General features: G+C 45.3%; 1 protein-coding gene and 1 pseudogene across 6 annotated transcripts in view; one reads left to right on the top strand and one right to left on the bottom strand.

Annotated features, from left to right (window-relative positions):
• SMARCA2 (SWI/SNF related, matrix associated, actin dependent regulator of chromatin, subfamily a, member 2) overlaps positions 1-27,425 on the bottom strand; it is a 631,684-nt gene that overhangs the window by 297,845 nt on the left and 306,414 nt on the right. For all 6 annotated transcript variants that reach the window (XM_063913944.1, XM_063913943.1, XM_063913946.1 and 3 more), the window contains 4 exons: positions 23,103-23,169; positions 15,784-15,894; positions 14,424-14,666; positions 278-391 (listed from right to left, as the gene is read on the bottom strand). In XM_063913944.1, coding sequence (XP_063770014.1) covers positions 278-391; positions 14,424-14,666; positions 15,784-15,894; positions 23,103-23,169 — 535 coding nt within the window. The remainder of the gene's footprint in view (positions 1-277; positions 392-14,423; positions 14,667-15,783; positions 15,895-23,102; positions 23,170-27,425) is intronic.
• Positions 19,189-19,308, top strand: LOC134944987 (5S ribosomal RNA; annotated as a pseudogene).

The following is a 27,425-nucleotide window of genomic DNA, read 5'->3' as shown; positions in this document are numbered from 1 at the left end:
TTTGCTACTAACATTTCTGAATCATTTAAAAATGTGTATATGTAATTAGATTTTTTATTTTTTTAAACCAGAGCATTTAATTGCTAATAATAATAATCTATTTTTTCAGCAATAAAGAAATGACAGCACAGATTCATATTGGTTATTTTGGTATAAAACCTGTTTTGTATAAGTTGCTTGTGCAACTTGGCAATGAGCAATTACTGCTCAGCTTTGCTTTTATTGGTCTATGGATCTAAAATGAGCCAGTGACTGCAACATAAACAGCATAGTAGACCTTTTCTGGTAACTGCGACTCTACTTCCTTCTTCAACCTTCTCAACAAGAAGGGACGCAACACTTTATGTAGACGGCGGATAATCAGTATAGTTTCTTCTTCGTTTAAATCCACCTAACAGCACAAACAAAAACAATAAATTAATGGAATTAAAATCTATAAGATAATGTAGCATAGAACAAAATATCGGTGACCATTCTATAAAACAAAATCATAAACACATACTGTATACAGTAGTAATGAATTGTCACACCTAGGAAGCAGCACAGATAGAGGGAGACCCGGGACACTGGTACGGAAACACTACTGCCGTATGGGTTACGGTCGTTAGGTCGACACTCATAAGGGTCGATCACTAAAGGTCGACAATGCTATTAGGTCGACATGGCCGATCTGTGGACAGGTCAAAAGGTCGACATGCATTTTTCACTTTTTTTGTTTAATTTTTTGGATTTTTTCATACCCAATGATCCACATGGACTACGATTGGACCGGTAATCTGTGCCGAGCGAAGCAAGGCACCTTGCCCGAAAAAAGGGCACACGGTGCACTAATTTGGGTTCCCCGTCACTTTACGGAGAAAACGACACCAAAAATAGTCAAACCTCATGTCGACCTTTTGACCTGTCGACCTAATGGCAATGTCGACCTAAGTTGGGTTGACCCAACGAACCATACCCTGCCGTATAATACTGACCCAACAAGCAAGGTTCCTCTATATCTGTACCACTTTGAGCTGGGGAGTGCAGACTTTCCTTGTCCCACTACCTGAGACCAAACGTTCACCAGAAATTCAGTCATACAGCAAGTGAGAATCTCCCAGAGAAGAAACTAAGGGAGATTTACCAAACCTTCTAAAGAGAACAATTGGAGGTGTTGTCCACAGCAAACAATTAAAGTTTAGCTACAATGTTACAGAATTTAAAAGATAAACAATAGTTCAATTTGATGGTTGCTATGGCCAATATCTACATTTGTTCTCTTTATACGGTATGATAATCTTCTTTTAAGCTACATGGCAAAGTACTTTGCATTGGGAGACTAGAAGTACAGGTGTTCATACTAGGAGGACAGAGGATGCATTATTACAGAGGTCGGAGAGGGAAATAAATATATTACAACAGAGGAGTAGCTCTGTCCTCAAAATATACTAACAATCCAGGTTTTAAGTATATCTTAATCACATATGGTTAAATCAAAATAACTGAGGACTAATTAACCACTTAACTGACTTTGTACCCCACAAAATCGCTCAAATTGTTGTTGTTTTTTATGACTTTATAAAGTCTAAAAAGTATTTTTAAGAATATGTTAAAATATTTTATTTAAACAAATATATCTAGAAGGAGTTTTGCACCACCCTCTGTGTCCAGAAGGCACCATTGTAAAATAAATTCCCACCCCCTCATTGGCAATAGACCCCCGAACGGTTTTAAATCCTAATAATAGTACCCGTACACCCACTTACTAGTAAAAAACTAAATCCATGTTTACAGCATAAACCAAACTCCCCACCCTGTTACAGCCCCGGTTTTTGTACTCCCCCCTCCTCCTATTCTGTGGCCAATATTTTCTTTAAGTATTATTAGTTGAACACCTCCTCCAGCGTTGCTTAAGTTTTTTACCCTACCCCACACTTTCCACCACCATGGGCATACATCCCCCCTCCCCAACATGCAGAGCACAGCGTGTTAGGGGGGTGCAGCTGATATCTGCAACCACAGAGATCAGTCAAATGGTACTTGGAGGGGAATACTTCCCTGGTGTATGCGCTCCAGAATGCCGGCTGCAAAGCATTCTTGGGCACAATTCCGGCAGTGATGTCGGCAGTCAGAGACTACCGCATTACTGCTGGGGGATCCTCGTAGCCAGAGGAGGTCCGCACTGCACTTGTGCAGAAAGGATCTTCTAAACTACAAGCCGGGGCACACAGCGGGGCAGGGCATTATATGAGATGCAACCTGGCCAGGTAACGTACTCCTGGCTGAGGTCACATCACATGCAACATAGCCAGGCAAGGGGCCAATGTGATAATTAAAAAAAAAAAAATCTACAAATATATGGACATTTTTGTAAAAAAAATAAGAATTTACTTACCGATAATTCTATTTCTCATAGTCCGTAGTGGATGCTGGGAACTCCGTAAGGACCATGGGGAATAGCGGCTCCGCAGGAGACTGGGCACAAAAAGTAAAAGCTTTAGACTAGCTGGTGTGCACTGGCTCCTCCCCCTATGACCCTCCTCCAAGCCTCAGTTAAGATACTGTGCCCGGACGAGCGTACATAATAAGGAAGGATCTTGAATCCCGGGTAAGACTCATACCAGCCACACCGTACAACTCGTGATCTGAACCCAGTTAACAGTATGATAACCGTAGGAGCCTCTGAAAAGATGGCTTCCAACAATAAACAACCCGATTTGTTTGTAACAATAACTATATACAAGTATTGCAGACAATCCGCACTTGGGATGGGCGCCCAGCATCCACTACGGACTATGAGAAATAGAATTATCGGTAAGTAAATTCTTATTTTCTCTGACGTCCTAGTGGATGCTGGGAACTCCGTAAGGACCATGGGGATTATACCAAAGCTCCCAAACGGGCGGGAGAGTGCGGATGACTCTGCAGCACCGAATGAGAGAACTCCAGGTCCTCCTCAGCCAGGGTATCAAATTTGTAGAATTTAGCAAACGTGTTTGCCCCTGACCAAGTAGCTGCTCGGCAAAGTTGTAAAGCCGAGACCCCTCGGGCAGCCGCCCAAGATGAGCCCACCTTCCTTGTGGAATGGGCTTTTACAGATTTTGGCTGTGGCAGGCCTGCCACAGAATGTGCAAGTTGAATTGTACTACAAATCCAACGAGCAATCGTCTGCTTAGAAGCAGGAGCACCCAGCTTGTTGGGTGCATACAGTATAAACAGCGAGTCAGATTTTCTGACTCCAGCCGTCCTGGAAACATATATTTTCAGGGCCCTGACTACGTCCAGCAACTTGGAGTCCTCCAAGTCCCTAGTAGCCACAGGTACCACAATAGGTTGATTCATGTGAAACGCTGAAACCACCTTAGGGAGAAATTGAGGACGAGTCCTCAATTCCGCCCTATCCGAATGAAATATCAGGTAAGGGCTTTTATAGGATAAAGCCGCCAATTCTGATACGCGCCTGGCTGAAGCCAGGGCCAACAGCATTACCACTTTCCATGTGAGATATTTCAAATCCACTGTGGCAAGTTGTTCAAACCAATGTGATTTTAGGAACCCTAAAACTACATTGAGATCCCAAGGTGCCACTGGAGGCACAAAAGGAGGCTGTATATGCAGTACCCCTTTGACAAACGTCTGAACTTCAGGCACTGAAGCCAGTTCTTTCTGGAAGAAGATCGACAGGGCCGAAATTTGAACCTTAATGGATCCTAATTTTAGGCCCATAGACAATCCTGCTTGCAGGAAATGTAGGAAACGACCCAGTTGAAATTCCTCCGTAGGGGCCTTCTTGGCCTCACACCACGCAACATATTTTCGCCAAATGCGATGATAATGTTTTGCAGTTACATCCTTCCTGGCCTTGATCAGGGTAGGGATGACTTCATCTGGAATGCCCTTTTCCTTCAGGATCCGGCGTTCAACCGCCATGCCGTCAAACGCAGCCGCGGTAAGTCTTGGAACAGACAAGGTCCCTGCTGGAGCAGGTCCTTCCTTAGAGGTAGAGGCCACGGGTCCTCCGTGAGCATCTCTTGCAGCTCCGGGTACCAAGTTCTTCTTGGCCAATCGGGAGCCACGAGTATCGTTCTTACTCAACTCCTTCTTATGATTCTCAGTACTTTTGGTATGAGAGGAAGAGGAGGGAACACATATACCGACTGGAACACCCACGGAGTTACCAGAGCGTCCACCGCTATTGCCTGAGGGTCCCTTGACCTGGCGCAATATCTGTCCAGTTTCTTGTTGAGACGGGACGCCATCATGTCCACCTTTGGTTTTTCCCAACGGTTTACAATCACTTGGAAGACTTCTGGATGAAGTCCCCACTCCCCCGGGTGGAGGTCGTTTCTGCTGAGGAAGTCTGCTTCCCAGTTGTCCACTGTTTACGTGGGCGACAGCCGTGATGTTGTCCGACTGGATCAATACCGGTTGACCCTGAAGCAGAGGCCTTGCTTGACTTAGGGCATTGTAAATGGCCCTTAGCTCTAGGATATTTATGTGAAGAGACGTTTCCATGCTTGACCACAAGCCCTGGAAATTTCTTCCCTGTGTGACTGCTCCCCAGCCTCTCAGGCTGGCATCCGTGGTTACCAGCATCCAATCCTGAATGCCGAATCTGCGGCCCTCTAGAAGATGAGCCTTCTGTAACCACCACAGGAGAGATACCCTTGTCCTTGGAGATAGGGTTATCCGCTGATGCATCTGAAGATGCGATCCGGACCATTTGTCCAGCAGATCCCACTGAAAAGTTCTTGCATGGAATCTTCCGAATGGAATCGCTTCGTAAGAAGCCACCATTTTTCCCAGGACTCTCGTGCACTGATGCACTGACACTTGTCCTGGTTTTAGGAGGTTCCTGACTAGCTCGGATAACTCCCTGGCCTTCTCCTCCGGGAGAAACACCTTTTTCTGGACTGTGTCCAGAATCATCCCTAGGAACAGTAGACGTGATTTTGGGATATTTAGAATCCACCCGTGCTGACGTAGCACTACCTGAGATAGTGCTACTCCGACCTCTAACTGTTCCCTGGACCTTGCCCTTATCAGGAGATCGTCCAAGTAAGGGATAATTAAGACGCCTTTTCTTCGAAGAAGAATCATCATTTCGGCCATTACCTTGGTAAAGACCCGTGGTGCCGTGGACAATCCAAACGGCAGCGTCTGAAACTGATAATGACAGTTTTGTATCACAAACCTGAGGTACCCTTGGTGAGAAGGGTAGATTGGGACATGGAGATAAGCATCCTTGATGTCTAGAGATACCATATAGTCCCCTTCTTCCAGGTTCGCTATCACTGCTCTGAGTGACTCCATCTTGAATTTGAACCTTTTTATGTAAGTGTTCAAAGATTTTAGATTTAAATTTGGTCTCACCGAGCCGTCCGGCTTCGGTACCACAAACAGCGTGGAATAATACCCCTTTCCCTGTTGTAGGAGGGGTACCTTGATTATCACCTGCTGGGAATACAGCTTGTGAATAGCTTCCAATACTGCCTCCCTGTCGGAGGGAGACGTTGGTAGAGCAGACTTCAGGAACCGGCGAGGGGGAGACGTCTCGAATTCCAATTTGTACCCCTGTGATACTACCTGCAGGATCCAGGGGTCCACTTGCGAGTGAGCCCACTGCGCGCTGAAATTCTTGAGACGGCCCCCCACCGTGCCCGAGTCTGCTTGCAGAGCCCCAGCGTCATGCTGAGGACTTGGCAGAAGCGGGGGAGGGCTTCTGCTCCTGGGAAGAGGCTACATGGTGCAGTCTTTTTCCCCTTCCTCTGCCCCGGGGCAGGAACGAGCGGCCTTTTTCCCTCTTGCCCTTATAGGGACGAAAGGACTGGGTTTGAAAAGACGGTGTCTTTTTCTGCTGAGAGGTGACCTGGGGTAAAAAGGTGGATTTTCCAGCCGTTGCTGTGGCCACCAGGTCCGATAGACCGACCCCAAATAACTCCTCCCCTTTATACGGCAATACTTCCATATGTCGTTTGGAATCCGCATCACCTGACCACTGTCGCGTCCATAACGTTCTTCTGGCAGAAATGGACATCGCACTTACTCTAGATGCCAGGGTGCAAATATCCCTCTGTGCATCTCGCATATATAGTAATGCATCCTTTAAATGCTCTATAGTTAATAATATACTGTCCCTATCCAGGGTATCAATATTTTCAGTCAGGGAATCCGACCAAGCCACTCCAGCGCTGCACATCCAGGCTGAGGCGATCGCTGGTCGCAGTATAACACCGGTATGTGTGTATATACCTTTTAAGATATTTTCCAGCCTTCTATCAGCTGGTTCCTTGAGAGCGGCCGTATCAGGAGACGGTAACGCCACTTGTTTTGATAAGCGTGTGAGCACCTTATCTACCCTAGGGGGTGTTTCCCAACGTGCCCTAACCGCGGGCGGGAAAGGGTATAGTGCCAATAATTTATTAGAAATCAGCAGTTTTTTATCAGGGGAAACCCACGCTTTATCACACACCTCATTTAATTCATCTGACTCAGGAAAAACCACTGGTAGTTTTTTCACACCCCACATAATACCCTTTTTTGTGGTACTTGTAGTGTCAGAAATGTTCAATGCCTCCTTCATTGCCGTGATCATGTAACGTGTGGCCCTACTGGACATTACGTTTGTCTCGTCACCGTCGACACTGGATTCAGTATCCGTGTCAGGGTCTGTGTCGACCATCTGAGGTAACGGGCGTTTTAGCGCCCCTGACGGTGTCTGAGACGCCTGAACAGGCACTAATTGATTTGTCGGCTGTCTCATGTCGTCAACAGTTTTTTGCAAAGTGCTGACATTGTCACGTAACTCTTTAATTACTACCATCCAGTCAGGTGTCGACTCCCTAGGGGGTGACATCACTAACACAGGCAATTGCTCTGCTTCCACATCATTTTCCTCCTCATACATGTCGACACAATCGTACCGACACCCAGCACACACACAGGGAATGCTCTGATAGAGGACAGGACCCCACTAGCCCTTTGGGGAGACAGAGGGAGAGTTTGCCAGCACACACCAGAGCGCTATATCTATACAGGGATAACCTTATATAAGTGTTACTCCCTGTTATAGCTGCTGTATTTATATATTAGCTGCCAATAGTGCCCCCCTCTCTGTTTTACCCTGTTTCTGTAGTGCAGGACTGCAGGGGAGAGTCAGGGAGCCGTCCTTCCAGCGGAGCTGTGAAAGAAAATGGCGCTTGTGTGCTGAGGAGAAAGGCTCCGCCCCCTTCACGGCGGCCTTTTCTCCCGCTTTTTTCAGGAAACTGGCAGGGGATAAATGCATCCATATAGCCCAGGAGCTATATGTGATGCATTTTTTTTAGCCATATAAGGTTTTTATATCGTTTTTATTGCGTCTCAGGGCGCTCCCCCCCAGCGCCCTGCACCCTCAGTGACCGGAGTGTGAAGTGTGCTGAGAGCAATGGCGCACAGCTGCAATGCTGTGCGCTACCTTATTTGAAGACAGGAACGTCTTCTGCCGCCGCTTTCTCCGGACCTCTTCGCTCTTCTGGCTCTGTAAGGGGGCCGGCGGCGCGGCTCCGGGACCCATCCAGGCTGAACCTGTGATCGTCCCTCTGGAGCTAATGTCCAGTAGCCAAGAAGCCCAATCCACTCTGCAGTCAGGTGAGTTCGCTTCTTCTCCCCTTAGTCCCACGATGCAGTGAGCCTGTTGCCAGCAGGACTCACTGAAAATAAAAAACCTATTTAAACTTTCACTTCTAAGCAGCTCAGGAGAGCCACCTAGCTTGCACCCATCTCGTTCGGGCACAAAAATCTAACTGAGGCTTGGAGGAGGGTCATAGGGGGAGGAGCCAGTGCACACCAGCTAGTCTAAAGCTTTTACTTTTTGTGCCCAGTCTCCTGCGGAGCCGCTATTCCCCATGGTCCTTACGGAGTTCCCAGCATCCACTAGGGCGTCAGAGAAATATATAAAAATAAATAAATAAGATTTTACTTACCAGTAAATCTATTTCTCGTAGTCCGTAGTGGATGCTGGGGACTCCGGAAGGACCATGGGGAATAGACGGGCTCAGCAGGAGACATGGGCACTTTAAGAAAGAATTTAGTACTACCTGGTGTGCTCTGACTCCTCCCTCTATGTCCCTCCTCCAGACCTCAGTTAGAGAAACTGTGCCCGGAAGAGCTGACAGTATAAGGAAAGGATTTTGGTAATCCAGGGCAAGACTCATACCAGCCACACCAATCACACCGTATAACTTGTGATAAACTTACCCAGTTAACAGTATGAACTAAAACAGAGCATCAGTTCAACCCTGATGCAACAATAACATAGCCCTTATTGCAGCAATAACTATATACAAGTATTGCAGTAGAAGTCCGCACTTGGGACGGGCGCCCAGCATCCACTACGGACTACGAGAAATAGATTTACCGGTAAGTAAAATCTTATTTTCTCTAACGTCCTAGTGGATGCTGGGGACTCCATAAGGACCATGGGGATTATACCAAAGCTCCCAAACGGGCGGGAGAGTGCGGATGACTCTGCAGCACCGAATGAGCAAACACAAGGTCCTCCTCAGCCAGGGTATCAAACTTGTAGAACTTTGCAAAAGTGTTTGAACCTGACCAAGTAGCCGCTCGGCACAGATGTAATGCCGAGACCCCTCGGGCAGCCGCTCAAGAAGAGCCCACCTTCCTAGTGGAATGGGCCTTTACTGATTTTGGCAGCGGCAATCCAGCCGCAGAATGAGCCTGATGAATCGTATTACAGATCCAGCGAGCAATAGTTTGCTTTGAAGCAGGAGCACCAAGTTGTTGGAAGCATACAGGATAAACAAAGATTCTGTTTTCCTGACCCTAGCCGTTCTGGCTACATAAACCTTCAAAGCCCTGACCACATCAAGTAACTCGGAATCCTCCAAGTCAGTAGTAGCCACAGGCACCACAATAGGTTGGTTTATATGAAAGGATGAAACCACTTTTGGCAGAAATTGTGGACGGGTCCGCAATTCTGCTCTATCCGCATGGAAAACCAGATAGGGGCTTTTATGTGACAAAGCATCTAATTCTGACACACGCCTAGCCGAAGCCAATGCTAGTAGCATGACCACCTTCCACGTGAGATATTTCAATTTCACCGTTTTGAGTAGTTCAAACCAGTGGGATTTCAGGAAACTCAACACCACGTTAAGATCCCAAGGTGCCACCGGGGGCACAAAAGGGGGCTGAATACTCAGCACTCCCTTCACAAACGTATGAACTTCAGGTAGAGAAGCCAGCTCTTTTTGAAAGAAAATGGATTGGGCCGAAATCTGGACCTTAATGGAACCCAATTTTAGGCCCAAAGTCACTCCTGACTGTAGGAAGTGAAGGAAACGGCCCAGCTGGAATTCCTCCGTAGGGGCATTCCTGGCCTCACACCAAGCAACATATTTTCGCCATATACGGTGATAATGTTGAGCTGTCACGTCCTTCCTAGCCTTTATCAGCGTAGGAATGACCTCATCTGGAATGCCTTTTTCCCGCTAGGATCCGGTGTTCAACCGCCATGCCGTCAAACGCAGCCGTGGTAAGTCTTGGAACAGACAGGGCCCTTGTTGCAACAAGTCCTGTCTTAGATTTAGAGGCCACGGGTCCTCTGTGAGCATTTCTTGCAGATCTGGATACCAAGTCCTTCTTGGCCAATCCGGAACAATGAGTATTGTTCTCACTCCTCTTTTTCTTATGATTCTCAACACCTTGGGTATGAGAGGAAGAGGAGGAAATACATAGACCGATTGGAACACCCACGGTGTCACCAGGGCGTCTACAGCGATCACCTGAGGGTCTCTTGACCTGGCACAATACCTCTGTAGTTTCTTGTTGAGGCGGGATGCCATCATGTCCACCTGTGGCAGTTCCCACCGACTTGCAAGCTGTGCGAAGACTTCTTGATGAAGTCCCCACTCCCCCCGGGTGGAGGTCGTGCCTGCTGAGGAAGTCTGCTTCCCAGTTGTCTACCCCCGGGATGAACACTGCTGACAGTGCGCTTACATGATTCTCCGCCCAGCGAAGAATTCTGGTGGCTTCCGCCATCGCCACCCTGCTCCTTGTGCCGCCTTGTCGGTTTACATGAGCCACCGCGGTGATGTTGCCTGACTGAATCAGAACAGGTTGACCGCGAAGCAGGGCCTCTGCTTGACGTAGGGCGTTGTAAATGGCCCTTAGTTCCAGGATGTTGATGTGAAGGCAAGTCTCCTGACTTGACCACAGACCTTGGAAATTTCTTCCCTGTGTGACTGCTCCCCACCCTCAGAGGCTTGCATCCGTGGTCACCAGGACCCAGTCCTAAATGCCGAATCTGCGGCCCTCGAGAAGGTGAGCACTCTGCAGCCACTACAGGAGAGACACCCTGGCCCTGGGGGACAGGGTGATTAACCGATGCATCTGAAGATGTGATCCAGACCATTTGTCCAGTAAGTCCCATTGAAAGGTCCTCGCATGGAACCTGCCGAAGGGAATGGCCTCGTACGATGCCACCATCTTTCCCAGGACTCGAGTGCAGTGATACACTGACACCTGTTTTGGTTTTAATAGGTCCTTGACCAGTGTCATGAGTTCCTGAACCTTCTCTATCGGGAGATAAACCCTTTTCTGGCCTGTGTCCAGAATCATGCCCAGGAAGGGCAGACGAGTAGTAGGAACCAGCTGCGACTTTGGAATATTCAGAATCCAGCCGTGTTGCCTTAACACTTCCAGAGAACGTGCTACGCTGATCAGCAACTGCTCTCTTGACCTCGCTTTTATGAGGAGATCGTCCAAGTATGGGATAATTGTGACCCCTTGCTTCCGCAGGAGTACCATCATTTCCGCCATTACCTTGGTAAATATTCTCGGAGCCGTGGAGAGACCAAACGGCAACGTCTGAAATTGGTAATGACAATCCTGTACCACAAATCTGAGGTACGCCTGATGAGGTGGATAAATGGAGACATGAAGGTATGCATCCTTTATGTCCAGAGACACCATAAAATCCCCCCCTTCCAGGCTTGCCATGACCGCTCTCACCGATTCCATTTTGAACCGGAACCTTTTTAGGTACACGTTCAGGGATTTTAATTTCAATATGGGTCTGACCGAACCGTCCGGTTTCGGTACCACAAACATGGTCGAATAATAACCCTTTCCTTGTTGAAGGAGGGGAACCTTGACCACCACCTGTTGAAGATACAATTTGTGAATTGCAGTTAACACTATTTCCCTCTCTAAGGGGGAAGCTGGCAGGGCCGACTTGAGGTATCGGTGAGGGGGCATCTCTTCGAATTCCAGCTTGTATCCCTGAGACACAACATCTATTGCCCAGGGATCCAACTGTGAGTGAACCCACTTGTGGCTGAAATTTCGGAGACGCGCCCCCACTGGGCCTAGCTCCGCCTGTGGAGCCCCAGCGTCATGCAGTGGATTTAGTGGAAGCCGGGGAGGACTTCTGTTCCTGGGAACTAGCTGTGTTGTGCAGCTTCTTTCCTCTGCCCCTGCCTCTGGCAAGAAAGGACGCACCTCGGACTTTCTTGTTTTTCTGTGATCGAAAGGACTGCATTTGGTAATACGGTGCTTTCTTAGGTTGTGAGGAAACATATGGCAAAAAATTTGACTTCCCAGCCGTAGCTGTTGAGACCAGGTCCGAGAGACCCTCCCCAAACAATTCCTCACCCTTGTAAGGTAAAACCTCCATGTGCCTTTTTGAGTCGGCATCACCTGTCCATTGCCGAGTCCACGCTTCTGGCAGAAATCGACATTGCATTTATTCTAGAACCTAGTAGGCTAATGTCTCTCTGAGCATCTCTCATATAAAGGACAGCGTCTTTAATATGCCCCAGGGTCATTAATATAGTATCCTTGTCTAAGGTATCAAGTTCCTCAGATAAGGTATCCGTCCATGCTGCTACAGCACTACACACCCAAGCCGACGCGATTGCCGGCCTCAGTAAGGTACCTGAATGTGTATAAATGGACTTCAGGGTAACCTCCTGTTTGCGATCAGCAGCATCTTTGAGGGTAGCCGTATCCTGTGACGGCAGGGCTACCTTCTTGGATAAGCGTGTCAAAGCTTTGTCCACCCTAGGGGAGGATTCCCAGCGTAACCTGTCCGTTGGCGGGAAAGGATACGCCATAAGAATCTTTTTGGAAATCTGCAGTTTTTTATCTGGAGATTCCCAAGCCTTTTCACATAACTCATTGAGCTCGTGTGAGAGGGGAAAAGTTACCTGCGGCTTCTTTTCCCCATACATATGAACCCTATTGTCAGGGACTGGGGTTTCCTCTGTGATGTGCAACACATCCTTAATAGCTATAATCATATAACGGATGGATTTAGCCAATTTTGGCTGTAACTTTGCATCATCGTAATCGACACTGGAGTCAGAATCCATGTCGGTATCCGTGTCAATAATGTGGGATAGTGGGCGCTTCTGAGACCCTGTCGGTCTCTGTGACATAGGATCAGGCATGGGTTGGGACCCTGACTGTCCTGAGGTTTCAGCTTTGTCTAACCTTTTATGCAAGGAATTAACATTATCATTTAAAACCTTCCACATGTCCATCCAATCAGGTGTCGGTGCCGTCGACAGACGCCCCACATTCATTTGCTCTCGCTCTGCTTCCACATAGCCTTCCTCATCAGACATGTCGACACAAGCGTACCGACACACCACACACACAGGGAATGCCCTTTTTGAAGACAGTTCCCCCACAAGGCCCTTTGGTGAGACAGAGAGAGAGTATGCCAGCACACACCGCAGCGCTATATAACCCAGGAATAACACAGTAACTTAATGTTAACCCAGTAGCTGCTGTATTTGTGTTTTTAGCGCCTAATTATGTGCCCCCCCTCTCTTTTTACCCTTTTTCTACCGTGATCTGCAGGGGAGAGCCTGGGGAACTTCTTCTCAGCGGAGCTGTGGAGAAAAAATGGCGCTGGTGAGTGCTGAGGGAGAAGCCCCGCCCCCTCGACGGCGGGCTTCTGTCCCGCTAAAATACATATCTTTTTGGCGGGGGCTCATACATATATACAGTGCCCAACTGTATATATGTTTACTTTTGCCAACAGAGGTCCATATGCTGACCAGGGCGCCCCCCCCTGCGCCCTGCACCCTTACAGTGACCGGAGTATGTGAGGAGTGTATGGAGCAATGGCGCACAGCTGCAGTGCTGTGCGTTACCTCATGTGAAGAACGGAGTCTTCTGCCGCCGATTTTGAAGTCTTCTTTGCTTCTCACTCACCCGGCTTCTGTCTTCCGGCTCTGCGAGGGGGACGGCGGCGCGGCTCTGGGATCGGACGACGAGGGTGAGATCCTGTTTACGATCCCTCTGGAGCTAATGGTGTCCAGTAGCCTAAGAAGCAGGACCTATCTTCAGAGAGTAGGGCTGCTTCTCTCCCCTCTGTCCCACGATGCACGGAGTCTGTTGCCAGCAGAGCTCCCTGAAAATAAAAAACCTAACAAAATACTTTCTGTGCCCGGACGAGCACCCAGCTCGTCCGGGCACAGATTCAAACTGAGGTCTGGAGAAGGGACATAGAGGGAGGAGCCAGAGCACACCAGAATCTAAATTCTTTCTTAAAGTGCCCATGTCTCCTGCAGAGCCCGTCTATTCCCCATGGTCCTTACGGAGTCCCCAGCATCCACTAGGACGTTAGAGAAATAACACTTTACCTTGTTATCCGGGGGTGGTGGGCGGAGTGGAACGAGGGGATGGTGGGCAGAATAGAGTCTGTTCCAATATAGTAAGTGTGTGTGTGTGTAATATTATATATATATATATATATATATATATATATATATATATATATACACACACATACATATCTATATATCTATCTATCTATCTATATATATATATATATATATATATATATACATACACACACACAAATATATATATATCCAGACAGAATCCAAACACCGGCACTCCGGTATAATAACACTTAACTTGTGGCAACGTTTCAACATTGTGCTTTTTTCAAGCCACCCCCACACAACAAAATGTGGATTTTCTTGGGAAATGGACGGGGCGTTAGCAGGGATAGGCACATTTAAATATTTAAATTAGTAACCCTCCTCCCCCTCCATACTCCCAAGATGCCTCAGTGTTTTTTTGCTGAGCCGAACAGGAGCGAAAGAGAGGATGGGGGTCATTCTGACCCGTTCGCTCGCTTTTTGTCGCAGCCGAGCGAACGGGTCAATACTGCGCATGCGCCGGGCGCATGCCAGGCGGCCGAAGGCCATAGCAGGGATGCGATCGCCTCTGCCTGATTGACAAGCAGAGGCGGTCGCTGGGCGGGAGGGGGCGGAGCGGCGGCGTTTGGCCGCCGTTTCGTGGGAGTGGTCCGGCCAACGTCTGTCTAACTTAATCAAATTATACCTTTAAATTGTTATACCAATTTAGAATTCAGAATTTTAGTGTTGCATTGTTGTTTTTCTGGTTCTAGGACATTGGAACCTTACCCGCTCTCCAGTCATGGCAAATGGAGCATTGAACCATTGCTCAAATGTGCTGCAGCTTTTGAAGATGGTTGGCAAAAGGAAATTCAGCAAAGCCCAGAGCTCCGGCAATTTGTTCTGAAGCGGAGTTCCTGTTAGCAGTATACGTCTCGGAGCCACATAATGCGTGTTCAAGACTTGCGTTAATTTGCAGTGGTGATTTTTCATCCGATGCCCTTCATCCACAATCATGTATTTCCATCGTATCTAAAAACATGACAAAGGACGCCTTACATATATCAGTGCATTTACACACATCTCTGAAAACTTCCACAGATAATAGGAAAAACTGTACTGCAACGTAGCATTCCATTGTCTAAACAGTGCCGGTGAAACATGTAATGGTTTCCATTGGCAACACATTGTTTTCTGCACAGCCTTCATAAATATCAACCATGGTTCAGAAGTTTTGTTAAATAACCTACAGTATGAAGTCTTTTTAACCACAACAAATTTCTGTAATTTATTATGCACAACAAAATGTTTTATTCTTCCAAATAAACTGCTGGAATAGAGTTTATTTGCCAAATGTTTGTGAAATAAGCAATGGTAATGAAACGTAAAGTGCAGTGTTACCAAACAGGCAGTGGATTATATTGTATGTTCTAAGAGGGAAGAATGTACAAACTGTGTTAGAAGAACAGAAGACTCACTTTAGTAACAATAAATAAACTTTATCTGCAATTTGCACAAAGCATTTGCACATGAATAATTTGGACAGCTACCCAGTTGACCTTCCCAGGAAGCATTTCTTTTGCCAGACTCTCTGCGGACTTGCCAACAACTTCAAATAAAATCATTTTAATGCATCAGTAAATCCTCCCGAACACAGATTCATACATTAATGAGATTATAACCCAGAACAGAACTAACCAAAAACAAGGTGGCAGTGGGCAAACTGTAAACAACATCATGAAAGAGCAGTTCGGAGCTTCAGAGTGCTGCAATTTCCATCTGCCAGCCACTCTTGCTTTGAGCAGCACATTGCTCCCACTGATCACATGTTGGGATAGACTAGACCAGCAATTACCAATGTGAAAAGCATCAGATATCTGACTAGGAGTAAACAGAATGCTGGCTGAAGGAAATATACTTGGGAAGGATTGTACATTTTATAGCAGACCTAAATATTCCTGGCTGGCATTGGTAAGCCTGCACTGCAGTCGTTTGATACCAGTGGCATTAATAAAAGATTACACGCAATAACGCGATATGAACATGTTCCAAAGGACAGGGAGGAACAATAAAAGTGATCTATGGTTTTGTCTCAATTAAGTGTTAAATAACCATGTCATAGATAACAACAGAGAAAAAGCAAAAATACCTTTGCAAGGATGTGCTTGTCTTTTATAATGTACTCATAGGTTGTCAAGAGAACATTAAATTTTCCAGAGCGGAGTTGAGGGACCAGAGAGCGTCTCATTGCAGGCGTTCCCTAAAATGATGGAGACAGGGCTAGACATCACACCACTGATCATCTGGTGACATAGCGTTACAAGAGTCACATTTATTAAACACAGATTTCAGACCATACAGTATGTGGAAACAAGTAAGGGAAAGTATAGCTCACTTAATAACACTATTCACTTTCATTTTTTCCTTCTGCATATATTAAACTGCACAATTAACCTAAACCTTATATGTGCAAATTTCTGTTTACCTGAATGAGGACCATCCATAATAACACGGTCATTATTCTTATTTAGGCTTTACCAACATAATTAAGTAATAATAAATTATGCATTTTAAAAAATAAAATTTAAAAAACAAAACAAAAAAAAACACACACAAATAAAACCCCAAACCACACAGCATCTTTACCCTTGTCATTAAATCCTTTTCTGGATCACTGAAGACTCTGGGGTATATGTGGCGGCATAAGAAGCCTTGGCACTTTAAAAAAAAAAAGATCTGCCACAGTTCTGGCTTATCCCCCTCTACTGGTCACCAATACCTTGGGTTTTTAATTAACAAACTGCTAAATACAGTGGCAGAGTATAAATTAAGAGAAGATACAGTACTTTAACAATGTAGTGCAGAACACAGTGCAAACACATCTAACAACCAAACCAACAACTGACAAGTAGCATGAGGGTAGGCATTACTGTTTGCCGTGGAAACTGGAGACTGGCTATGTCACAAGGCTGTTTTCAAGGGAGAACTCTCCTGAGCTGCACAAAGCACATTTCATCCAAAGATTACATCACTAAATGCAATGGTGGCAAAAGCTCCATGCATTGCTGCCCATGAAGCTTCCGTGGACCTAGCAGAGTGCTCTCTGGGTATCTGCTGTGGTATAAAATTGACGGATTACAGTTATAATCCAGTGGGCAACAGTTTGGAAATCATAAAGAACAAAGCGGTTGTCAGAACGTTACCTCATTGGTCCTTTGAACAAAGATATTTGAGCCTTCACAATATCCAGGGCTACAATGCTGATATGCATGCAGTTGGCTGATGTTGTAAGCACTGCGCACGCGTCCAAGGAATGTAGTCATATGACCGGTGGACAGGATCCTGTTGGTCACTACACCGACGCAGGAATCCCGATCTCTGGTCAGCCCGACAGACAGCATGCCGACTAACAGGGACTATTCCCACTCGTGGGTGGGCACGACTCCCATAGAGTGGTAATATAACCTGTGGCAAGCCCGCAAGGGTCGGTATGGTGACCTCCGGGATCCTATACACCGGTCTCCCAATACCAACCCGCGTCCAAGGGACGATGGTTACCGCACACAGAAGCAGGACAAATTTGAACAAAGGGAGTGTGGATTTTACAGCGGATGTGCTGGAATAGGCAGAACCACCCACACAGGACGACATGTTTAGATGAAGAAACTGCGCCTGTTATAGGACTGGTGCTAGCTTCGATGGGGTGTCCATCTGAAGATGTAACAAGACAGAGATGCACTGCTGCAAGTGGGCATCGCACTAGGAGCAAATTAGCTGTGGCATTAGCATAAAGATGCAGCCGCATCTGACTTAGAACTAAGCCCCCAAAATATGAAGGGAACACTCTTCATGTGACTGGATTTTCTGAGGTAATGGAGGAACAACTATTTCTTGCTTCACATGAAACCGGGAAAAGAATTTTAGTTGAAATGAGGTCTTATGACCCCCATACATCTACTACTAAGTGGGGCAATTCTGCATTTTGCAGCCGATTATTTCAATAAATCAGCATTGTATTGGGACAATAACAGATTGCAGATTCAGATCAACTAGTGAGCTTATAGGCCACCACCCCCAGGTGAAGATGAAAGAAGACAACAACGACGTAAGCCCTGGGAAGGGCGGGTGTGCGGCGACTATGCAAAAGAGCGTAATTGTAGTTGGACTCCAGGTAAGGACGTTGTGTAATAAATTATTAAAACATTCAGTGTCCTGTCTTTATATGATATTTTCTTTACAGGTGGACTATAGGTCTGTGATCAAGCTACACTGCGAAACGTACGTCACTCTACCCTGCGGACACGTGGTGCGCACACGTGATCGCAACAACCGGAACTCAGGGACAGTTACCCAGACAACGGCGGCAAGCCATTGAGAGCCGGGAGATACACCGCGACTACACGCTGCACTATCCTGGAGAGCAGCGGCTACATGCGGGTCAGAGACAGCAGCGTTAAGAAAGCAGCTGATAACCTCTCCACACCCTCCACACTGAAGTCAGTATACGGCTTCATTTCCATCGCACCTCCGGAGCCATTTACCAGTAGGATTCACCAGCGGTATTTGGCTACAGACAGCTCCTACAGCAGGATTGGTATTGGTATCGTATGAACACATACCTTACATCCCAAAACTTCTCAGTATATTTATCACAGCCATATTAGGGTATTAATCTGCCTTAAATTAATGCACTGAGATGTTGCACATGTGTGTGTATATATATATACATAGATATCGAACAGTTTTCCGCTGGAGAAATTGATAATATGTGAGTAATTTTTTTCACACAAAACCTTCATGTGCCTATCACGGATAGGTTAAGTCCTATAACTATCTGAATATCATAGTGCATGTGCATTTTCTGGTTGCTCCAAGAGGTGCTGGAGCTGTGTGGTACCCAATAGGTATTGGGTGGCAGATTATTGTACAAAGAATTCTTAAATTGTGGTTTAGATCTAATTTTGTAATAGATTGCTATTTAGTTATCTTCATATACATTATTGTCTGCTATGGTTATTGAATAACATTTTCAGCTGTTTATCTGCGCTCTTTCTCTCATTATAGCCTCTCTGACACATTGTAAGAATTTTCTTGCAAATGTATGTTCAGGTTTTAGAGGCTCATATCTAGTGAGAATTTCGGATCGGTGTGGGTGATATAAATTATTAGAGGCTATATGTACTGCATTACTGATGTTGAACACACAAACCAGTACATAACAATTATGACAGCAACAGGATTGCTATAGTTGTTGCCTCACTGTATATCACCACTTTATCCTGGCTATGCAAGCTGACGCCCTTGCATAGGATTTTTTGCATATGATAATTGTCCTTATCGTGATTTTGCTAAATTGTACAGTGGACATCTCTGCATATAATTATTGCACATGATAATTGTCCCACTATCATTATCTGGATTTTGCTATAATTTCACTCCTTTTTTATGGGCATAAGATAAATATAGATACTGAACACACGATTGATCCAAATCGCTTTGGATACATAATTTGGGCGATACGGGTATTGGGATTGACTGAACGGGCAGATTAAATAATTGCGGACATACCCCGCTGGAGATGCCCGATCTCGTCTGATCTTGGAAGCCAAGCAGTGGAGGGCCGGGTCAGTACTCGGATGGGAGACCACCTTGGAACACCCTGGTACTGCAAAAAATTCTTCTGCCCGATCAAGAGTGATCCCCAATAATACCAATTGGCATTCGGTTCTGTATGACTTATGATTTTACTCTCTACGTCAAAATAATCCTGAATAGGATTGCTGTAGAACAAATGATGGTCATATATCACACAAAGGCGTTACTGTGATTATAGCAAATCTACTAGTCCCAAGATTTGGATTTCCGGTTCTTATTGTGGTATTGAAAACCACATGAATTATTCTTAACATAAGTGTTATATTTTCGCGTAGCTATATTATTCACGTACAATTCACTCCTATAATCACCTTTTATTAATGAACAAATAAAGTTATGTTTTATCAGAATTGATTAATATACACCTATTCCTCTGAATTAGAGTGCTCCCACACAAGAGTCTACTTTCCATTTTTCTCTTGTTGGTTTTTCTTAGGTGGACTATAGGTGTCAGCAGGCCTTTAATGTCCAGGCATGCTGGCACTTGTCATTCTCCAAGTGGCAGCATGCGGGGTAACATTCCATGAACCCAGCATCCACCGCCATCAGGGGTGAGGGGTATAGCCCTGGCTTTCAGCCCAGGAACAGCTATTGCTTGGGAGGGGGGATCTCATTTTATTTTTTGGGGTCCCCACTTTCCGAGGAATTCCAGCCCTGGGCTGACCAGTTTGGGGGCTATTTAATGTTATGGCAGGAGAAACCCATGCTGTTTGTCTTCCTCGTATAGCATTTTTCCCCTCAGCTGGTTCAGCCTGGTGCTGGTTATAAGATAATAGGACTAGGCTCAGAGGTCCATAGATGGTTACTGATTTGGGGGGAACCCTCACAATTTATATTTATTGATTATTATTATAATTATTTATTTTGGGGGGGGGATTGGAGGGTGGTCCGGCTGCAGGGGTGTGGCTGGAGTAAGTGTTGTCCAGCAGTGGGGGTGGGTGAGGATTGAAGTGAGCACAGTCCCTGCTCAAGGATTCAATATGCCACCAAACATTTCAAAGAAGCTCCTCCTGGATGAATGATGCTGCCTTCTGGGTGTGCGACACACTGATGGGCTGTGTGTGTGTATGCTAATGCTATATGCATGACAAATGTACCCTCTGTGCTGTGCCCATAATAGCTGCCATTGTTGCCACCCTCCCGCTCCTACACATGTGCACCTTTAGTCACAGCACTTTTGTTTCCCCTGCCCAGCAAATATGATAGGTAGCAGAGTGCTCTGACTGTGGACTGTTTCTTTGATTACCTCTTACTGTATATTCATACACATGCTCTCTGTATTATATGGCATTCATTCATGTGCTCTCTGTATTATATGGTAGTCATAAACATACTCTTTATATTATATGGCAGTCATAAAACATGCTTTCTGTATTATGTGGAGGTCATAAACATGCTCTCTGTATCATATGGTGGTCATTAATGTGTTCTTTGTATTATACAGCAGTCATATAGGGGTGAAGTATGATTCACCGGCACTTGGGATCTCAGCACCCAGCATAACGGCGTTGCGATTCCCACTACAGGCACGGTGGCGCGCGAATCCCTCCAGGGGTGTTGTCTCCCAAGAGGGAGATTAGTTGTCGGTATACCGGCAGTCGGGATTCCAGCGCCAGTATGCTGAGCGCCGGGATCCCGACAGCCGGTATATCAAGTGCCACCCATCATAAACGTGAGCTATTTTATATGGTGCTCATTCATTTGCTCTCTGTATTATATAGTGATCATTAATGTGTGCATCTCTCCAGGTTCATCTTGTATTTCAACATTTCTACATGCGATTAGTAAGATGACTATCTATTGAGGTAATATATGGGCACTTTCATGATTTGCAGATCCAATCTTTGCATAACAAAATCTGCAAATCACTGAAACAAATCCGCAATGTATGTGCCCAGATTGGTGGATTGGGGAATACTTAAATCTAGGGGGGGAAAAATCTCTGAATGTGTGAATTAATTTTTTGTGAATGCTGATATACAGGGCCTTTTATCCTCAAAACAAAGAAGGATGTTCGACAGGAAAGGGCTCTGAACTCGGACACCCCATTAGCAAGACTTGTTTTCCACGTTAGCAGTTTAATTTCTTCTATTTTCAAATAATAACAGTCAATTTCTTTGAGCAGAAATCTGCACTTTCAGAGGATTGCGTCTCAAACCAGCCTCAAAACCTCTTGCAGGCAAAGAAGCAATCTGGAGAGATGAAAGAAAATGTGAGAAAATGTATGAAACGCTATCGTCTATTACACCACAGAATGTAAGTTTTCCAAACTGATGATATATTGTGGCAGATACTGTTTTTTTTGGCATTCAACATAGTCTGGATAACTATTGAGAACTTCTTAGCTTCTAAGATGTTTGCGGCAGTAGCCACTCCGTAAAAGCCAACCGAAGCAAGGCAAGGACAGTGATTAAGAAGGTCTGGTCTCAGTGGAAGTTGCCACAGAGGAAGGATTCTCCACCATGCAGAGAAGGCCAATCCGGGGGAACCAGAATGACCAACTATTTTTTTTTTTAGTACCCTTGTAGCTTTGATACCAGAGGGAAAAGATAAATGAAAGGGTAATTACAAAGCACTACTATGGCAACTATCAAAAACACCTACAGGTCTCCGGTCCATGAGCAGTACCAATCCACCTTGTGTTATCTGACTGACTACCCTGGTCCATGAACTGCTGAAAGACCTGCAGATGGACGTATAGCTACCCTGGATGCAGATCCTACCGGCTGAGGTAGTTGAACTGTGTACTACCAGGATTAGATGGCTGGCAATAAAACTATGTAGACAAAAGTGTTTGCCCCCACCCCCATACCACACCACAAAGATTGAACAGAGGGGCAGCTGTATTAAGCCTGGAGAAGTGATAAAGCAGTGATAAGTGCAAGGTGATAACGCACAAGCCAATCAGCTCCTGTCAATTTACATATTTGAGCTGATTGGCTGGTGTGTTATCACCTTGCACTATTCACTGCTTTATCACTTCTCCATGCTTAATACAACTGCCCCTCTGTTCGATCCTTCCGGTGTGGTGGGGGTGGGGGCAAACACTTATCTACATAGTGTAATTGCCAGCCATCTAATCCCGGGAGTATAGCTTAATACATCTGCCCTAGAGTTTGAAAAGGGGATCATTGTAGGCTGTGCGATTTCATGTTTTCAGGGTGATGCTGGACTGGTATACAGAACATTCAGTAACCAGGATTGTGAGTGTGGACTCCCTGGCTGTCCAATGGACCTGGAATTTTACATTAGATGAATAGAACAAGAAGTATGCATAACCAAATATATTTCAATGCAATGTATGAATTCTAATATTAAAAACTGTTAGAATCGATAACAAACAACTTACAATATATTTGGTCTCTTTTACATAAATTAAAATGAACATAAATATATATATTTTTTAAATCTTTCTTTGCAGACTTAAGACTGCAGCTCTAGAACGGTCACAAAACTTTGCTCCCAGGTCGTAAGCTATAAACAAAAGTCATTACACTTCTCAAAGGTGCTCAGCTGTGACATTAAGGGAAGCAGGTGGCCCTTTCCAAATATAAATCCAATCAACCCATCACACAAATCGGCATGCAAGAAGCATAACTATTATTGCTCTCATCAAATATATTGGATGTGATGATGAGCCATTTTGTGCAGCTTTTTTTCATCTGAAAGTAATTAGTCTTTATTGCGGTCGCTTTAGACTGATTAGCTTACATTTCAGCACACACACAGTAATATTCTTTAGGGTATTGGGAGAAAAACATGAAAGGTACACAGACACCAAGGTTTCTAAAGCTCCATACAAACACTACGAACCTTGTAAGCGATTTTCACCACGGATGGAGCCCATTTGTCAAACTCATACTGCCAGTTGGATAATGTCCTAGGGAAGAACAAGCAATATATTTAACAGTAGGAAGGCAAAATAATGACCGTAGAAGAATTATTTTCAAAAATAGGATTTTGGTACTTACCAAATAAATCCTTTTCTTTGAATCCATAGGGGTCCCTGAAGTTCTCTTGGGATATGGACGGAGCGTTAGCAGGGACAGACACATTTAAATATTTAAATTAGTACCCTCCTCCCCCTCCATACTCCCAAGATACCTCCGTGCTTTTTTACTCAGCCAAACAGGAGCGAAAGAGGATGAACAATGCAGAATTACATATAACAGTTATAAAATAATGAACAACTAGAAGTTAATAAGGACAACAGATAACAATCACCGTAACATTCAAACAAGCCGGTGATAATGTGTTAACATAAGATATACTGAACAAAAGACAGGTGAAACTGCTCTGGGCGGGCATCCAGTGACCCCTATGGATTCAAAGAAAAGGATTTATCTGGTAAGTACCAAAATCCTATTTTCTTTTTCATCCACTCTGTGTCACTGGAGTACTCTTGGGACGTACCAAAGTTTCCCCCTTGGGCAGGAGAGCTGGTTGGCACCTGTAACACTAGAAGGCCAAAGCTAGATGTTGAAGCCGCAAAAGTATCAAACTCATAAAAGCACACAAACGTGTGCACGGACGACCACGTAGTTGCACGGCAAAGTTGTGTCGTTGAAGCCCCACGACCTGCTGCCCATGATGTTCCACAGAACGCGTGGAATGTGCTGAAATAGATGCAGGTGGTTGTAGACTAGCATGAAAGTAAGCCTGACAAATGGTCAGCTTAATCCATTTATCCAACATCTGTTTGGAGGCTGGCCAACCTATCTTGACTGCATCATAGAGAACAAGCAATGTATCAGTTTTACGTACTGTTGATGTTCGGGCTACATAAATGCGAAGCGCGTGAACCACATCCAAAGTAGCTGGGTTGATGCACTTTTGGAGAAATCAGGAACTATGATTGGTTAATTTATGTGAAAAGAGAATACGCCTTTGGTAGAAAAAGCGGAATTCGTCAAAAGTTCCACTGTGTCACCATAAAACTCGATATGGTGGTTTGCATGACAACGCATCTAATTCTGAAACACGCCTTGCCGAAGCTAAGGCTAGGAGAAAAACTGTTTTACAAGTTAGAAACTTAACCACTTGTTGAAAAGGTTCAAAAATTGAAGACTGCAAAAAATGTAAAACTAAACTCTAAGGACACCTTGCACGAAAGTGTGAACTGTTGGCAAAAGAGCCAAACGAAGAAAATTGACAAAGCACCTGGACCTTTAGTGTCACTAAATGTAGTCCTCCATCTAACCCCATCTGTAGAAATACTAAAAGACGGGATAACTTGAAAGATGATGTTGGATAATTTCGAGATTCACACCAACCAATATAAGCTTGTCAAATCTTGTAATAATGAGTTGATGTAACTGGCTTCCTAGCACGTAACATGGTTGGTATTACCGACTCCGGAATGCCCTCTCGTCTGAAGAGAGCGGTTTCAATAGCCACCCCGTCAAACGCAGCCACGCAAAATTTGGGGTAAAGGAACGGGCCCTGTTGTAGTAGGTGTGGAAGTAGCGGAAGCGGACACGGATCGTCTGCAAGAAGCCCCGTGGAGATCCGAGGACCACGCTCTCCGAGGCCAATGAAGCGCCACTAGTAGGACGGTCATGGACTCTTTTGATCCGCTTTAGCAACCGAGGAAGCAGCGGAAATGGTGGAAATAGATACACTAGGATGTATGGCCACGTTATTGTGAGAGCATCCCCTACCACTGCCCTTGGATCTCTTGTTCTGGACACATACTTGGGTGTCTGATGATTTTGGCGAGATGCCATTAGATTCACTTGTGAGTAAACCCATCGCTGGATTTACATCTGGAACACTTCTGGATGTAAGGGTCATTCTCCTGGATGAAAATCCTGACGACTGAGATAATCTGCTTCCCAGTTGTCCACTCCTGGAATGAACACTGCCGATAATATCACTTGGTGATGCTCGGCCCAATTTAGGATTCAAGCAACTTCTCGCATGGCCATGCGACTTCGAGTCCCACCTTGTTTGTTGATGTATGCGACTGCCGTCGCGTTGTCTGGCTGAACCTAAACAGTCTGAGACTGGAGTATGTGAACTGACTGTTGCAGAGCGTTGTAAATTGCCATGAGTTCCAGGACATTTATTGCCAGTAAACTTTCTCGGTCTAACCATAAGCCCTGAAGCTGACCATGTTGGACCACTGCTCCCTCACCTCTGAGACTTGCGTCCGTCGTCAGAATTATCCAATTCCAGACTTCGAACCTTTTTCCTGCGGTGAGATGTTGTATTTGGAGCCACCAGAGTAGTGATACTCTGGCCCTTGGATACAATCGCACCATCTGATGAATTTGTAGATGAGAACCTGACTACTATGCGAAAAAATCTAGTTGAAAAGGACGTGAGTAAAATCTTCCGAACTGGAGTGCTTCGAAAGACGCCACTATCTTTCCTAACAGTCGAATGCACAAGTTCACCGAGACTGTCCGTGGTTTGAGCACTAAGTGTACCAGATGACAAACACTTTGTGCTTTTCTTCTGGCAGGGAAATTAATTGACCCACCGTATCCAGAATCATTCCTAGAAATTAAATCTTTTGAGACGGGACAAGGCTTGATTTTGTGAAGTTGACAATCCAACCCTGCTGAACTAGTACCGTATAGGTCAGTAAGGAATTTTGAAAGAGTATTTGTTGAGACGAAGCCTTGATGAGAAGGTCGTCTAAGTACGGAACTATTATCACTCCCATAGACCTGAGATGATCAATCATCACATACATTACCTTTATGAATACCCGAGGCGCTGATGATAGGCCAAACGGCAGCGCCTGAAATGAATAATAGGTTTGTTGTACTGCAAACCTTAAGTACACCTGATGAGGTAGCCAAATTGGAATGTGTAGGTACACATTTTTGAGATCTAGGGGAAATCATAAATTCCTGTGGTTCTAAACCTGCAATCACTGACCGCAGGGATTCCATCTTAAATCTGTAGTAAGTGACGTACTGATTGAGCCCCTTTAGGTTCAATGTTGGTCTGACCGATCTGTCCAGCTTTGGTACAACAAAAACATTGGAATAAAACCCTTGACCTTGTTGGTGTACTGGTACCTGAATTAAAACTGATAAATCTACTAGAGACTGAATAGCGGTCTGCAGAACTGCCTTCCAGTCTGCTGACACAGACAGACCCATCTTGAAAAACCGCATTGGTGGTAGACAATCGAACTCTATTTTGTAACCTTTGAACACTAAATTGCGTATCCACCCATCTGTAGACATCTGAAACCACGCCATTTGAAGGCTTGCTCCCACAACTGAAGTTCCGAGATGGGCTGGAAGCCAGTCATGCCATTGGCTTGTCAGCTGGCTTTGTGTCTTGACGACGGTTAGTGGTTTGTTGAAAACCACGTTCTCTGCCACGTCTACTCTGTACGGTTATTTCTTGAGCACGGCCTCAAAAGGACTGAGGTCTAAAGAACTTGAAAGCTGGTCCAGCGTATTTCCGCTTCGGAACTGGTGCAGGCAACGGTAGGAAAAAAGACTTTCCCACAGTAGCCCGAGAAATACATTTGTCCAATTGAGGACCAAAAAACATATCGCTAGTATAAGGCAATGGCTCTAGACTCGTTTTGAACCAGCCTCGGCCTGCCAAGAACGTAACAAAAAGCACCCGTTGTGCCGCAATTATTGAAGCTGAATAAACCGAGAACTAACTTGTTCGACAGACCTAGAAGCCGTACCTAAATACTTATGCGGAAAAAAAATTACCCTAGGGTAATTTACTCCTGGCGCTTTACGGGAAGGTTCAGTACAGCAGCCAAACACAACAGGGGTTGGTCAGACCCCAAATAAATTAAGAGCACAAGAAAACAAATAGTGCTTGTAGGTCACAAGGTGAAAAAAATAAGATTTTACTTACCGGTAAATCTATTTCTCGTAGTCCGTATAGGATGCTGGGACTCCGTAAGGACCATGGGAAATAGACGGGCTCCGCAGGAGATAGGGCACTTAAAGAAAGCTTTGGATTCTGGATGTGCACTGGCTCCTCCCTCTATGCCCCTCCTCCAGACCTCAGTTAGGGAAAAACTGTGCCCAGAGGAGATGGACAGTACGAGGAAGGATTTTTGCAAACCTAAGGGCGAGATCCATACCAGCTACACCAATCACACCGTATAACTTGTGATAAACTACCCAGTTAACAGTATGAACAACA

This window comes from Pseudophryne corroboree, chromosome 1 (assembly GCF_028390025.1).
Source record: "Pseudophryne corroboree isolate aPseCor3 chromosome 1, aPseCor3.hap2, whole genome shotgun sequence".
Taxonomy (NCBI): domain Eukaryota; kingdom Metazoa; phylum Chordata; class Amphibia; order Anura; family Myobatrachidae; genus Pseudophryne; species Pseudophryne corroboree.
The sequence above is the reverse complement of the archived record's forward strand: the minus strand, read 5'-3'. Positions and strand labels throughout refer to the sequence as shown.